This window comes from Hyperolius riggenbachi, chromosome 1 (assembly GCF_040937935.1).
Source record: "Hyperolius riggenbachi isolate aHypRig1 chromosome 1, aHypRig1.pri, whole genome shotgun sequence".
Taxonomy (NCBI): Eukaryota; Metazoa; Chordata; class Amphibia; order Anura; family Hyperoliidae; genus Hyperolius; species Hyperolius riggenbachi.
Genome location: NC_090646.1, coordinates 95,829,832 through 95,844,786, shown reverse-complemented (window position 1 = coordinate 95,844,786; position 14,955 = coordinate 95,829,832). Strand labels below are relative to the sequence as shown.

The 14,955-nt window shown below is 43.8% G+C and overlaps 1 protein-coding gene across 2 annotated transcripts in view; it reads right to left on the bottom strand.

Moving 5' to 3' along the window:
* EVC2 (EvC ciliary complex subunit 2) overlaps positions 1-14,955 on the bottom strand; it is a 167,990-nt gene that overhangs the window by 137,773 nt on the left and 15,262 nt on the right. For both annotated transcript variants that reach the window (XM_068277224.1, XM_068277233.1), the window contains exons 2-3: positions 11,624-11,675; positions 4,764-4,915 (exon numbers count right to left, since the gene is read on the bottom strand). In XM_068277224.1, the coding sequence (XP_068133325.1) occupies positions 4,764-4,915; positions 11,624-11,675 (204 nt within the window). The remainder of the gene's footprint in view (positions 1-4,763; positions 4,916-11,623; positions 11,676-14,955) is intronic.

The following is a 14,955-nucleotide window of genomic DNA, read 5'->3' as shown; positions in this document are numbered from 1 at the left end:
GGCGGAGCGCGGAGCTGTCAGCGTGGGACAGACAGCTGCGAGGGGCTGGAGAAAGCACCAGGTAAGTAAATCAGATTCCCATTATTTTTGCCTTATGATTCCTTTAAAGAGAATCTGTATTGTTAAAATCGCACAAAAGTAAACACACCAGTGCGTTAGGGGACATCTCCTATTACCCTCTGTCACAATTTCACCGCTCCCCGCCGCATTAAAAGTAGTCAAAAACTGTTTTAAAAAGTTTGTTTATAAACAAACAAAATGGCCACCAAAACAGGAAGTAGGTTGATGTACAGCATGTCCACACATAGAAAATACATTCATACACAAGCAGGCTGTATACAGCCTTACTTCTGAATCTCAAGAGATCACTTGTGTGTGTTTACCTTCTGTCCCCAGCTTCTCTCATGCACTGAACATTACAGGCTTCCTGCAGACAGCTCTGCCTATGTCGTTAATTCCTCAGTATGTGACAGACCAGCTCCTTTCACAGCCTCCAGAGGAGGATTTTTATCCAGCTCTCTTCTACCACTGATAAGATAGCAGAGAAGCTGCTGGCTTATGTAAATAAAACACACACTGGAGTGTGCATAGAGGAACAGTTCAACACTGAAGAACTTGGCAGCCTTCCAGACACAGGCCGACAAGTCTGACAGGGGAAAGATACATTGATTTATTACAGAGATGGTTATAGTAGAAAGAGCTGCAGCAAGCCAGATCACATTAGAATAGGTTTAGGAACTTGTAGGATGGTAGAAAAAACGTTGTAATTTTTGTTACAGAGTCACTTTAAGGTCTGGGGCCGAGAGGTACAGTCGTGTATCATCTGCATATAAGTGGTTTTGAAACCCAAGTAAGATGATTAAGTTGCCAAGATCGTGCATGTAGTGGTTTGATATACTAGAATCTACAATAGGGTCTGTTTAAGAATAGCCAAGTCACCTGCATCTCATGGTAGATAACACACACGATTGCTTGTTCTGTCCCCTTATGAGATATTGTCATATAACGTTTTTTTGGCCCCATGACCTGTTATTAAAGCGTAACCTGAAGTGAAGAAGCTCTGACATGGTACATCAGGCTCGCCGCCGCTTTGATTGAGAGTTCACAAGCCTATTAGTGCCACAACAACTCTGAAAGAGGCCAGAAAATACAGTGAGAGGTTTAGTGATGGGTGGGGAGGGAAACAGGCTGCTGGATACCGCTAGAGGCCTCTCAGATGATGGCGTCCCAGGAGACAACGCTAAAGAGCTTAATACAAACATTTCCGCAAAGAAGAGAAGATGGTCACGTTGCTGAGAGATCAGGTAGCAAATACTAACTACAACAACAATAATAAAAACATACGTCATCTGCACTGTGCATTATAGGAGAGTTATTTAGTGGGTGGAATCCAGAAATCTTAACATTCCCATCAGGATTCAAGAACAGAATGATGCTTCCAGGCTTGCTATAAAGCCAAATTGCGATCTGGTGTATCAAATAGGAATTTGGAGGCGCCAGCTACATCCTGTTGAGTCTGGGAGCCAATCAGAGCTATTTATATTTGCAGATAGGTCAAATATAATTCATAAAGGGGAAGGGGTGGGAAACAAAACAATAGAGGTCCAGAAAGGTTTTGTAAAAGCAGTAGGAGAAATTTCACTCTCATTAAAAATGTGTATTAGTGCTGCCCAAATATTTTTGCCTGTGATTGGAAGAGCAAAGAGTCGGCATTACAGTATTATACTGCGCCGTCAGCAAGGAGGACACGGCAGAGTACACACCCCTTCCACAAACTCTGGTGCTATCAGCGTGCTCTGATAATGACAGCTTCTACAGAGGCTGCGCACGTGGTGTGAAACGGCCGTAAGGCTATCTGTGCCCAGCACCCACCACCTCTGCATCACCTTCCCAGCATGGTATGTTTCTACAATATATCCTTGATTGATTTTTGTGATGTCACTATGCCAAATATTTTTGCCATTTAATGTTATTAAAAATTGCTTTTCTATTTTCAGCCCGCAACCACCTGTGAGCAGAAACTGCAGTTGTTTTTGTATGAGATATATACAATAATCATCCAGGTCTGGTATTTTTTATTCGTAGCCCAGCAAGCAATCTTAAAGGGGTTGTGTGGTTCTTTTTAAAAACAAAAACTGACACTTACCTGGGGCTTCTACCGGCCCCCTGCAGCTGTCCTGTCCTGCACCGTCCTCTACAATGCTCCGTTCCTTGTCACAAGTTACCGTCCAATTATTTGTCTAACTAGACGAATGAAACAGAGCCTGCTTGGCCACACGCTTCCTGGCTCCTGCCTCTGGGAAGTTTTCTCGTACTGCGCCTGGCAGTAAGCTTCCAGGCCGCACAGGCGCAGTTGCATTCATCTAATTCGATGAATAACTGGACGGTAACCGGTGGCGGGGAACAGAGGATCATAGAGGATGGCGCGGGACAGGACAGCTGCAGGGGGGCCGGTAGAAGCCCCAGGTAAGGGTCAGTTTTTGTTTTTAAAAAGAATTACAGAACCCATTTAAAGAGGAACTGTAACCAAGGATTGATCCTCACCCCAGTCAGTAGCTGATATCCCCTTTACCACGAGAAAACTCTACCATATCTCACACAGATCATCAGGTGAGTCTGTATGGCTGATATTGTAGTGAAAGTCCTCCCACAGTGTGATGTCATGACCATGGTGCTGACAGTTTGCTGTCTATAAACCTGATTGCATTGTGGGAAATAACAGTTTTTTTTCCAACTCCCAAGCAAGCAGCATCTCCCTCTGTGCATTGAACTCTCAGTAACAAACATTCCACAGAGATCGCCTGGCAGGACTAAAGATATCACCACCAGAGATCCATTTCAGAATGTAAATCGGAGAGAGGAAATATTTTACAATGGGCAAACACTGGCTAAATAATTGATAAATGAATACTGTAAACAATAAGCCATTTTATTCATTATGTTATTTTCACTACAGTTCCTCTTTAAAGTGAACCATAGACGAAGCGCCCTCATGTATTTTACCATATATATCAGTGGGAACATTAGAGAAAACACCTACTCTGCTTTCTGTTTTATCCTTTACTGCTCAGCCTGCTTGTTATCAGCCTTGATAAAATCCCTGACTGAGCATTCAGTCTGCCTTTCCTCAGGAATCATTATAGCTGAGTCATTATAGCAGAGCCAGAAGGGGGCAGGCTTGGGCTTGAAAAGACATCAGAGAAGTCGGGGATTTTATCAGGGCTGACTAGAAGCAGGCTGAGCAGTGAAAGATGAAACAGAGAGCAGGGTAGCTGTTTTCTCTAATGTTCCCACTGATATATATGGTAAAATGCATGAGGGTGCTTCGTCTCTAGTTCACTTTAAGTGCCTTCTGGAGACGAATCAGTTAATTTGGGCAAACAGCCAGATCATGTTGTTAGGTGCCACCATAGACCACAATGTAATTTGTGGCTATGGCTGTGGCTGAGTAAATCGGGCATCAGGGTTTGGCTATTATACTGTATACCTGAATTCCGGGTACGGGCGCAGCAGATGGCTGGGGTGAATGATGGGTGCTGGGGTTCGCTATTAGATATCGGCTATCATATAGCTAAGCTGTGAACTCTGGATATCAGCACAGGAGATTTGTTATTGTACAGCTAAGCTAGAGTTTTGTCAGGGGGCAGGGGGTAGATAATGGACACTGGAAAATGGTTATCTGCAATCACATGATTAACAGGCGCAACACCGGATTGTCTGTAGAGTGGCACTCAGCTATTTTACAGGTTAGCATTAGGTATACATTGGGGGGGAGGGGTGTAGTGTTATGGCCCATACTCACGGGCTACAATTGTCGCCACAACACGCGGCGCGCGCGTGTTCTGGCGACAGGTCGCCCGTGAGTATGGGCCGTTGCACGGGCGCGCACCCCGAACTGGCGCCCGTCACTGATGTCGCCAGGCGATTAAACTGCTCAATCGCCTGGCGACAGTCGACGCCGCAACTCCGCCGCAACTGTCGCTAGTCCGCGTGAGTACGCGGACTAGCGACAGCAACCTCCATTGAAGTATACGGAGGTTCCAGCGGGGGGAGGAGGAACGTCGGCGACAGCTTCCGTCGCACTGCTGGTCCCTCTTCCGCGTGTGTACGCGGAGGGACCTGGCGAGGAGCTGTCGCCGGCCTGTCGCCCACATGCTAGAAGTTGCCCGTGAGTATGGACCATTATTAGACATAGGTACGGAGAGGTTAGTGTGAGGTATATTTAACAGAAGCGTTTAGTTAGAATACCAGTAGCATTATAATTATCACATTACAGTTATGCAAACAACAAGCCACAGTAGGCGCCCAAGTAAACGGGCACTATTATTGAATGTTTTTATACAGCAGGGTGAGGTGGCAGCGCTTCCCAAGACAGGCTGTATCTGAATAACAAATAGCATAGGTGTGCAGAGCCTAATTATAGGCAGGATACATAACTTGCATTCAAAACAGATGCACCAAATTAACATGAATGGAGGATGTTAGCTTCCAAAAACAGTTTACCTGCAGAGTGTTCCATACTAGACCCTTCCACCACAATGATGTCATCCTTCTGGAAGAGCACCTAACCTCTAACTAATTACCAAACAAACATACTGTGAACCTGGGGGCAGTTGGCTTATAAAATGGTCTACATTTTTTTTAGACAACAGGGAAGAATTTGAAGCACTCCTAACTATTGATGAATGTACCCATCTGGAGATGCTAATCAACATATAACCCGACCCCTCTGTGTTTTATACTCTGATGCACCCCTCACTTACCCCTGGATGTGGAACAGCGCGTCTGAAGAGTCTTTTCACCCAAGATGGCATCAGGGTTAAAGCGGAGTGATCCCACGGGCTGCCTGGTGCTGAGGATGTGACAACCAGGCTTCGGGCTTCATACGGCATCTTTTTTTGTTCCAGATACAACTCTGATAGAATACAAAAAAAATGAACGTGTGAGGAAGGAAATAAATATGGCAGCCTCCATATTCCTATCAGTTCAGATGTACAGTACTTATAAGTAGAGAACTTACTTAGATTGTACTATCTATCTATCTATCTATCTATCTATTTATTGTGTGTGGACCGGAGAGTACAGGACCATGCGATTGATGATATCACCTACAATATTTGGTAAAACAAAAGGGGGCATGCTTTAGTAGTACTGAAAAAAATACTTGAAGCTCACAAAACTCTATCCAACGTAAAGCACACCTGAACTGAGGGGAATTAGGAGGCTGACATTAATTTTCTTTTAAACCACGTAAATTGCTTGGCTGCTCTGCTGATCCTCTGCCTCGAATGCTTTTAGCCATAGACCCTGAACAAGCATGCAGATCAGGTGTTTCTGACTGAAGTCTGGCTAGAATAGCCACATGCTTATTTCAGGTGTGTGAGTCAGACACTAGTGCAGCCACAGATCAGCAGAACTGCCAGACAAATGGCATTGTTTAAAAGGAAAGAAATATGGCCGTCTTCTTACGTCAGGTGTCCTTTAAACTACTTTTACTTTCTTCTTATGGATTTGCCATGAACTGGATAAATAAAAACCATCACAGACATACACAAAATACAGTACTTTTTTATTCATATATAAAGGAGCAGAGATGAAAATAAAAGTGAAATATGTTATCTGTCATTCTGCACACAGTGTGGTCACAGACAAGACAAATAACATTTATATAACGCTTTTCTCCTGGCAGACTCAAAGCACCAGAGCTGCAGCCACTAGGGAGCGCTCTATAGGCAGAAGCAGTGTTAGGGAGACTTGCCCAAGGTCTCCTACTCAATAGATGCTGGCTTACTGAACAGGCAGAGCCAAGATTCAAACCCTGGTCTCCTGTGTCAGAGGCAGAGCCCTTAACCATTACACAGTCCAGCCACCATAGCAGACACAGCAGACACAGCAATGACAAGTGAACAATTGCACTCATCCTTTGTCAGGTTCAGTGAATCACAATCTTTGTCTATCATTTGGGGAACACAAGCCAGTAGGACTGTGAGGTAAGTTAAAGAGATCACTAAACAGACCTCTAAAAGGACAGAGAGGGGCTCAGGCCAGCATTACTTAGCTATAAATGATAAACCAGCTTCAAAGAGACTGACCCTTAAAGATTAACTCTTTATATTTCAATTTGTTCCTGCTATAAAAGAGGCAGGAAAACATATTGTGTGTGTTATATAAAGGCCCGGGTCCAGGCGCTTTCTTCAGTCAATGTCCCCCGTTGATGGCTGTGCAGTGTAACATTAATAAATGATGGCTATATAAGAGAAAACATATTTACAGCTTACACACTTGTGCCATGCGGTGAGCGGATCGATAGAAGCCAGACTACAAAAGCTACTGTTCTATAAAACATAATGACGGCTATACGTCGTTTCCTGAGACCTCCTGCAATCCAGGCCCAGAGGCACACTCACAGCAGATCCTACAAGCAGAGCAGTAATACAATTATAACATTGTATAATAATAAAGGAACTGTACCATATGTAGAGCATGGCACCTGAGAGGGAAGTGCCTATAGAAATTTAGCGACAGACAGCAGCGTAGCAATAGGGGAGGCAGAGGTTACGACCACACCAGAGCCCCTGGACCAGAGGGGCCTTCTCTCACAACAGCAGTATCAGCTCTTTATTGGACCTGTGGTGATAATTATCACTTCTATAGATACTTTGAATAGTAGTTATTAAATTGTCCCCCATCCCCTGCTTACAACTCTACCACTGTGTCTGTTCTTGGCAGTGTTGGTGCTCCATAGCAATTGTTATGTATAGAATGCTTGGTGGGGCCCAATGTAAAACTTGCACTGGGGCCCAAAGCTCCTTAGCTACACTACTGGCTAGACTAGCAAACACCTATGATCATCCTACAGTACCATGTCAAAAGAAAAAAAAAGTAAAAGCAGTGGCCCGCTTTTTGTAGATAGACTCCAACGAATGGTTTGTCGATGCAAAAGGTAATCAGCTGTTAATGACTGACTATCTGCAGTGTAATCTGAAGTACAAATCAATGCAATTAATCTTCTACAAAGAGTACACTAATATAGGTTTGGCGAATGAACGAGGATATAATGTGTCCGTTCGCCAGGAAATGACCATGATTGGTTACCCCTCCATTGAATAATGGTGACCAAACCCCAATATGATGCTGTGGCCCGCCCCCAGCTCAGCAGTTGCCTATCAGGCCGCAGGGGTAAAGCTGGGGGCGGGTCACAGTAACTTAGTTGCAGCACGGTGGCACAGTGGATAGTACTCTGGCCTTGCAGCGCTGAGTCCCCGGTTTGAATCTCAGCCATGGCACTATCTACACGGAGTTTGTATGTTCTGTCTGTGTGGTTTTCCTCCGGGCAGTCCGGTTTCCTCCTACATTTCAAAAACATATACATAATTTAATCGTCTTCCTCCTTAAATAAAATTGGCCCTAGTCTACGAAGGGCATATGGCTATGTTAGGGATTAGATTGTGAGCTCCTGTGAGGGGCAGTTAGTAACAAGGATATGTACTGCGGAAGATATTGCTGCTATACAAATACTAAATAAAAATAAAAATTGGCCACAGAGGTAGGTAGTAACCACTGCACACAAGGAACACCCCCACAGGATCTAGGATTATGGAGATGTTCTGACACAGTACATTAGCCATCTCAATTTGGACCTTGTGAAAGTCTCTCAGATACGCTTGCCCATTTTTCTGCACATCATCTTGAGGAGCTAACAGTTCACTTGTTCCCTAATATATCGTATCCGTTGGAAATATTACTTTTGAAACAATGTAACTGACTTGCAAGTGATCTCAAAGAGGCACTGTAGTGACGTGTAGTAGAATGCAGTATAGTCAGGATACCCAATTTTATGTCATTTTTATGGTTTCAGCATGAGAAACACTTCCTATACCTATATATTGCTGCATATTGGTATGTAGCCCCACCCTTTCTAGTGATGCTTAGCCTAGGCTGTTTAGTTATGCGGCATTCTCCTCCCATTCTGGGAGCCCAGGCACTATTTTCACTGGCTTTGGGATTCTCAGTGAACGATTATTCCACAGAGCTGCCCCTGACAGGACTAAAGGTGACATCACATGTGATAAATATCAGAATGTAATGCTGGATACACACGGTGCGTTCCCGCACTCGATGCGCCGCTCGATTCCCGGCCGCTCGATTATTTCCGACATGTCCGATTCGCGTTTCGATGGATCGTTAGTTCGATTTGGCATACTTTACATGAGAATCGACCTAACAAATATCAAAATGCGCTCGGGAATGCTCGGAAATAATCGAGCAGCAGGAAATCGAGCGGCGCATCGAGTGCGGGAACGCACCGTGTGTATCCAGCATAAATCAGGGTGAGGAAAGATTGCACAGCGGCAAACACTAACTAAATACTGTATACATGAATACAGTTTCTTTCACTATGGTTCCTCTGACTGATCTGGATTGCTGCTGTGCAGATTTACTTTTTTGGGGGGAAATGCTGTAAGCAATTGTGCTATCTTGGTCCCTGGATGCTTGAAAAATACCAGCAACACAAGAGGGTGTCATTCAGTCTGTGATTATCTTGTCTACATTGTGTGCGTGTAGAGAACCTATACAGGTAGCCAGTTACAACACCTTCAATTACGCTTAAGAAAACAAGGCTGATTAATGATCGAGGACACGCACTGTTTCGCTGGTTCCTATGGAGTGCTATTTGTTGCAGATCGGAACTAAAAAAGGAAGAAAAATCTAAAATAAGTAAACAAAGCTTTGCACATTTTTCACAGCCCTGAAAAGTCAATAATTGCAGCCAGCACAATGTGATGTTTTATGTGACCAGTGCTCTGTTACTACAGCAGGTCAGTCTCCAACAGAAAACACTCACACACATACATACACACGCTTACACACACCCCGCTACACAACACTAGTATCTAAGATGCAAGCAACATAAAGGACTGGCCAAACCAGTACATGATCCGCTCTCCAGAGCATTGTGTACAGGAAGCCAGCCTGTAACCACACACGTGACTACTTCACTACGAAGCGGATTGGATTTAGCTTATCAGTATCTAAAGACCTACTGCAAATATTGACATTACTTAATTATCAGAGTTTATTTTCATGTTTTGATTGAAGTAAAAGAAAGGGATTAGGGAAACGCACAGTATAACTGGCTTGAAAATGAATTCAATTTCTACATATGAGCGCTTAGATATTTATTCATTAACAATGCCACAAAAGGATCTTTTACATATTGGCCTCAAGCCACTTAAAGAGACACTGAAGCAAAAATATTAAGCCCCATTTACACCATGGGACATTGAAGCGATCCGGCGGCTCGATTAGCCGCCGGATCGCCTCTTCCGCGTGCCCGCCGCGTCTCCGCTCGCCGCGCGTGCGCCGCATTCGATTCCCCACTCGTGCCCGCTCGTCCCCGCTTATCTCCCGCACGATTTCCTGCCATTGTCCCCTCGCGGGGATCGAGCAGGGAATCGGCGGTGCGAAGATCCGTCCTGCCGCTGATGCGCTTCGATTGATAAGGAGCATCGCGGCCGCATCTACGCGTGTAGATGCGGTTTTAAAATTTAAAACACATACAAATAAGTACATTTCTCCCAGAGTAGAATGAGCCATAAATTACTTCTCTCCTATGTTGCTGTCACTTACAGTAAGTAGTAGGAATTTGACATTACCAACATATTTTGGACTAGTCCATCTTTTCATAGGGGGGGTTCTCAGAGTTTTCTTTATTTTTAAAAGCACTTAGTGAACGGTAGTTGCTCCATCTAACTGCCAAAATAGTGTACAGCGAGCAGGGAGGCTGGCTGGCCTCTTAATGTAAATCTTTTTCAGGGAATGTCTTTATAAAGAATAAAGGCCATGCTGAGAATCTCTCATGAAGAGATGGACTAACCTCTGTACCTCCTCTGCCTCCACTGTGTTCCTTTGTGCCTCATTCTGTCCTAGTGAAGATTGTAATGTGCTAATTTCACTTACACAAAATGTAGCATAACATTTTGCACACATGGTTATACATAATTACGATTTTAAAATTGAATTGTTTTCACGTAATCCACACAAACGTCCAGGGGGAGAGTCCCCTATAAAGAGATGGACTAGTCCAAAACCTGCAACTTCTGTCAGATTTCTACTACCTACTGTAAGTGACAGCAACATAGGAGAAAAGTCATTTATGGTTCATTTTACTCTGGGAGAAATGTACTTCTTAGTTGTATGTGTTTTAAATTGTAAGATTTTTGTGACACTTCCTCTTTAGAGAGACACTGAAGCGAATTATGATATAATGATTTGCATGTGTAGTACAGCTAAGAAATAAAACATTAGGAGCAGAGACATGAGTCTAATATTGTTTCCAGTACAGGAAGAATTAAGAAACTCCAGTTGTTATCTATGCAAAACAGCCACTGAGCTCCACGACTTCAAAAGTCGCAGAGAGCTCTTTCTTCTGAAGCTTATTTATTATCTCAACTATTGTATCTTCTTTTTCTCTGCAGAGAACAGTTCAAAAGTTCACTGGGTTGCTCTGTAAAATCATTTAGAATACGGAGTAGTGTGTAAACTGAAAATATTAGAGAATGGAGCAATGTTATAAAAAAAACTATAGAACAGAAAATAAAAATATGAGAATATTTTTTTGCTACTAATGTTCTAGTAATTATCCATACTACACAACCAATTAATTATATCATATTTTTTTTCCGATTCAGTGTCTCTTTTAAAGTAGCCACACCTCTAATGATGCTGGGTAGATTCCACTAAGTGACAAATCTCTTTCTGATCAAATCTGATTGGAGAGAGATCTGTCGGGTGCCCATACACCTCAGGCCGATTCCCGATCGATTTCAGCACAAAATCCTTTGGGAATCAGCCTCGTGTCGTTGCTTCACCGCCCCAGGCCTCTTCCTCTCAAATGTATTATGTGCCACCCCGGTGCTCCATGCAACCAGACACTAAGGGATGACCTGTTGTCCCCTAGTGTCTGTGCTGTACACTAACACCCCTGTCCATGCCTAACACTAACCTCCAGTACCTGTGCCTAACACTAGCCACACAACCCCCTCGCACCTATTCCCAACACTACCACCCCTGCCTATACCTAACACTCACCCTCTGTACCTATGCCTAACATTAACCCCCCTACATGCCTAAATGTAACCTCACTAGCCAATAGTGGCCGTGGGTTCAGCTACAAAACAGCTTATGTAGCCTCTGCCTCCGATATGCAATGCTTGCTGATCCCCGCTGCTGATATCCAGTTTCCGCCTAGCCACTGCTTCCAGACCTCTGCCAAACTTATTTGCTGAACTCTGAGGTAAGCCAGCATTCAGCCTAAATTATACAGTCAGCGGCTCCATAGCCGCAATTTACATTGTGGTCTATGGCGGCGCCCAAATTATCAATCAGGCTATGGTCCAAATTAACAGCTTGGATATTAGGTATGTGGATGAAATAAGCCACAAGAGGCCACTCATGGGCCAAGAGGTCAAGATGTATAGTGTTTGACCAAAATTGCTGAATATTTTGCAAGCTGGTGTCAAACTCACATCCGCACCCTTTATCCAATGTTAGCAGGGAAAAGTTGACATTTCAGGTTACTAGAACTGTATACTGTAAATATAATGGAAAAAATAAGACATACCCTTCTTATGATGATTCATTTTTTCAACCCACCATGTTCTGTAATCTGAAACCTATTAGACAGAAAAAGACAATATGAATGTATGCTGTATAATAAGCATAGGTGTCACATGAGTTATATGCCAATATTGGTAATCTATGGTAGCCACAGCTCTGCAGAGACTCATCACCTCCTGTCTAGTTCCTTCCTGCACTGTGTGTAAAACAGCATTATCTTCCCAAACCCTTCCACATATGTTTAAAAAAACAGGGAGAAATGTTTTCTTATTTTGGACAGAACATGGTGTTGTGTGATATATGGAGTTAAATGTTTTATTATACAAGGAGCAGGGAGTAATTGTAGTTGTAGTGCTGGCTGCAAAGAGTGCAGTGGGAGGAGGGAGTGGGGTCAGGTAATCGGTTCTCTCCTGGGGAAGGAACTTCCATTCTCCAGGCAAGAAGAAGCTGCTGAATGCTGCCTGATAAAAGCCAGATAAATACAAGAAATTCCTGACTTGCAAACGTCCAACTTACAAACGTGGCGTGGCTGATACGAACAGCACGATCTTTGGTAACAAGTCAAAAATGTTTTTTTCAAAAAGACCTTGTAGTTTTTAAGAAAATCGATTTTGAAAAATTTGAAGAAAAAAAAGTTTTTTAAACTCGGTAGAAAGACAATTTCCTACGGGCACTATACTATATAGTGAGTTCCAGGTTCTGCATACACATTTAAAACATTGAAAAGTACGCTGGAGACGCTGGTTACATGTGGAGTTTGTGATATGCGCATTTTTATATGGAGTTTGTAAGTGCACTACTTTTTAATCTTGTTTTCAAAGATTTTATTGGGTTTTCAATCTTCTCCCAAAAAAAGATACATTTATGGCTGGTTCAGATCGACGCTTGCGGAGCGTTTACCGCAAGCTTTCTGAACGCCGCGGTAAACGCTCCTATTCAATTGAATGGGTGCATTTACACCGAGCTTTGGCGTGCGTTTACACAATCGCGGCGTTCGGGTCCCGATTTTCGCTAGCGTTCGAGCTGCCCCTGGAAGCGACATGTAGCTTCTTGGGGGCGGCCAACTGCGACGGCTAATGTCCCCCTAGGGGAAGAAAAAACGCGACCGCATTGGAACGCGACGTGAAGGCTACTGAAAGCCTGACCGCGCTGCTGCCGCAACGCCCCCAAACGCGACGCCACGCAGACGTCCGTCTGAACCAGCCCTAAAGCTAACAATGAAGCCAAATAGTATCGTAACAGTCAACGTAACATTGAACAATTATCATACAAAAACGGACGATAATGTAATCACAATGTAAACAGTAGTGTAATGCACATCTGAAAAATGGATAAAAGTGTGCCCCAGAGGACTATACCCAACTATCTGGGGCATGCTTATGGTCAAGGGGGGGGGGTGATCCCGACATAAAGTTGGGGAGAACTGTGACCTCCGGCGCCCGTCGCCCAGCAATGGACGGACAACCAGGAGGTCACTATGATGAGCTCTACTGAGGAGTTCAAGTGAAAAGAAGGAAAGCAAGAAAGAGAAGGAAAAAAGGAGAGAAAAGAAAAGAAAGGAAAGAGGGCGGTCCCAACTCATAGCCTCGTTATCAAGGATCTCTCCATAGATGGATGTTCTAGTTGGATCCAAGGGTCCCATATCTTTTTAAACTTTTTAGAATACTAGTCAGTTTCTCATTTTTAATCTTGATATTCATAAAACAGTATTACCCTATGCGAGTACTCTTTGGAGTTTAAAGCGGAATATAACCCTGCATTTCAACTTTGCTCTAAAACATTATTTACAGTATATTATATGCAACCAGCATTTTTTTTTTTACTAGACCAGCATTGGAAGGGTTACACAGGGCTTTAAAGTTCCTGGAGATTTCTGCAGACCCATCTGAAGCTGACATAGATACATTTTGTTTACATAAATGTATCTAATGGCCCATACTCACGGGCAGCAAAAGTGGCCTGTCGCCAGCACACGTGAGCGTGCGGGCGACAGCTCCTCGCCAGGTCCCTCCGCGTACACACGCGGAAGAGGGACCAGCGGCTCGACGCGTGTTGCGGCGACATTTGTAGCCCGTGAGTATGGGCCATAAGTGTTGAATGTGACTCACTGTCTCTGACTGAGAAGGAGTTGGAGGACAGCCAAAGAGTGTGTAACATTTATCAATAGATACATCTAACTAAAAAGAATGCAACAATCAGAACTTCTGCATATCTCTCCACGGAGCTTGAAACCTCTGTGTTTAACCCTTCCAATGCTGGTCTAGTAAAAAAAAAAATGCTTTTTGCATATAATATGCTGTAAATAATGTTTTAGAGCAAAGTTGAAATGCAGGGTTATATTCCGCTTTAAGGGGCATATTTTATGCTGTGGAAGATTGGAGGATACAGAACTAGGATTGAAAGAAAAAGTGCTTATTGCTGGTCTATGTCGGGTCAGCCAGAGCGTCTGGTGAGAGGCTTGTATTCTCTAGTGGTGGAGGTTCACTGAGCTGGTGAGGTGTGAGTGGGAGCACCAGTGGTGACTCTAATTTATGTGAACGTACTACACCATATATCATTTTGTGTTTTATCCATCGGAGTCTGTGAAGATTGTGTAGAAGAGCGGTACAGAAGGAATATTACTGGCTGGGCCAAACGCGTATATGCTAATCTGTAATACGGTTAGCTTACATATCTGGTGACCACAACCGGGTTGTGCATTGGAGAAGCTTTCCTTTGGGACTGTTATCATATATTTATTATTTATTTATTGTACTTATAAAGCGCCAACATATTACGCAGCGCTGGACATTAATTTAGGTTACAGACAATGTTTAGGGGTGACATACAGCAAATTGACAATACAGGAATACAAGAAAAACCAGATCATGCAGCACAGTATGAGTACAAGGTAATGCTTAGTCAGTCACTGGATGGAGCATGGAGATTAGGCAAGTTAGGTTCACTCAAATGCATAGCATGGGTGCACAGTAATGGAGGTGCATGATCAGGTAGGACACAAAAGGAGGAGGACCCTGCCCAAAGGATTACAATCTAGAGGGAGAGGTAGGGATACGAGAGGTAGGGGACCAGAGTTCAGCTGTGGGTTTAGAGCAATTGTGAGACGTAGTAGGCCAGAATGAAAAGGTGAGTTTTGAGGGCTTTCTTGAAGATGTTGAAGGAGGGGGCTGCCCTAATGGGTGGAGGTTGGGAGCTCCATAGTGTTGGAGCAGCTCTTGAGAAGTCCTGGAGGCGTGCATGGGACTGGGTGATGCGGGGGGCGGTTAGGCGAAGTTCATTGGAAGAGCGGAGTGAGCGGCTAGGTGTGTACCTCTGAGTAAGATCGGAAATGTAGGT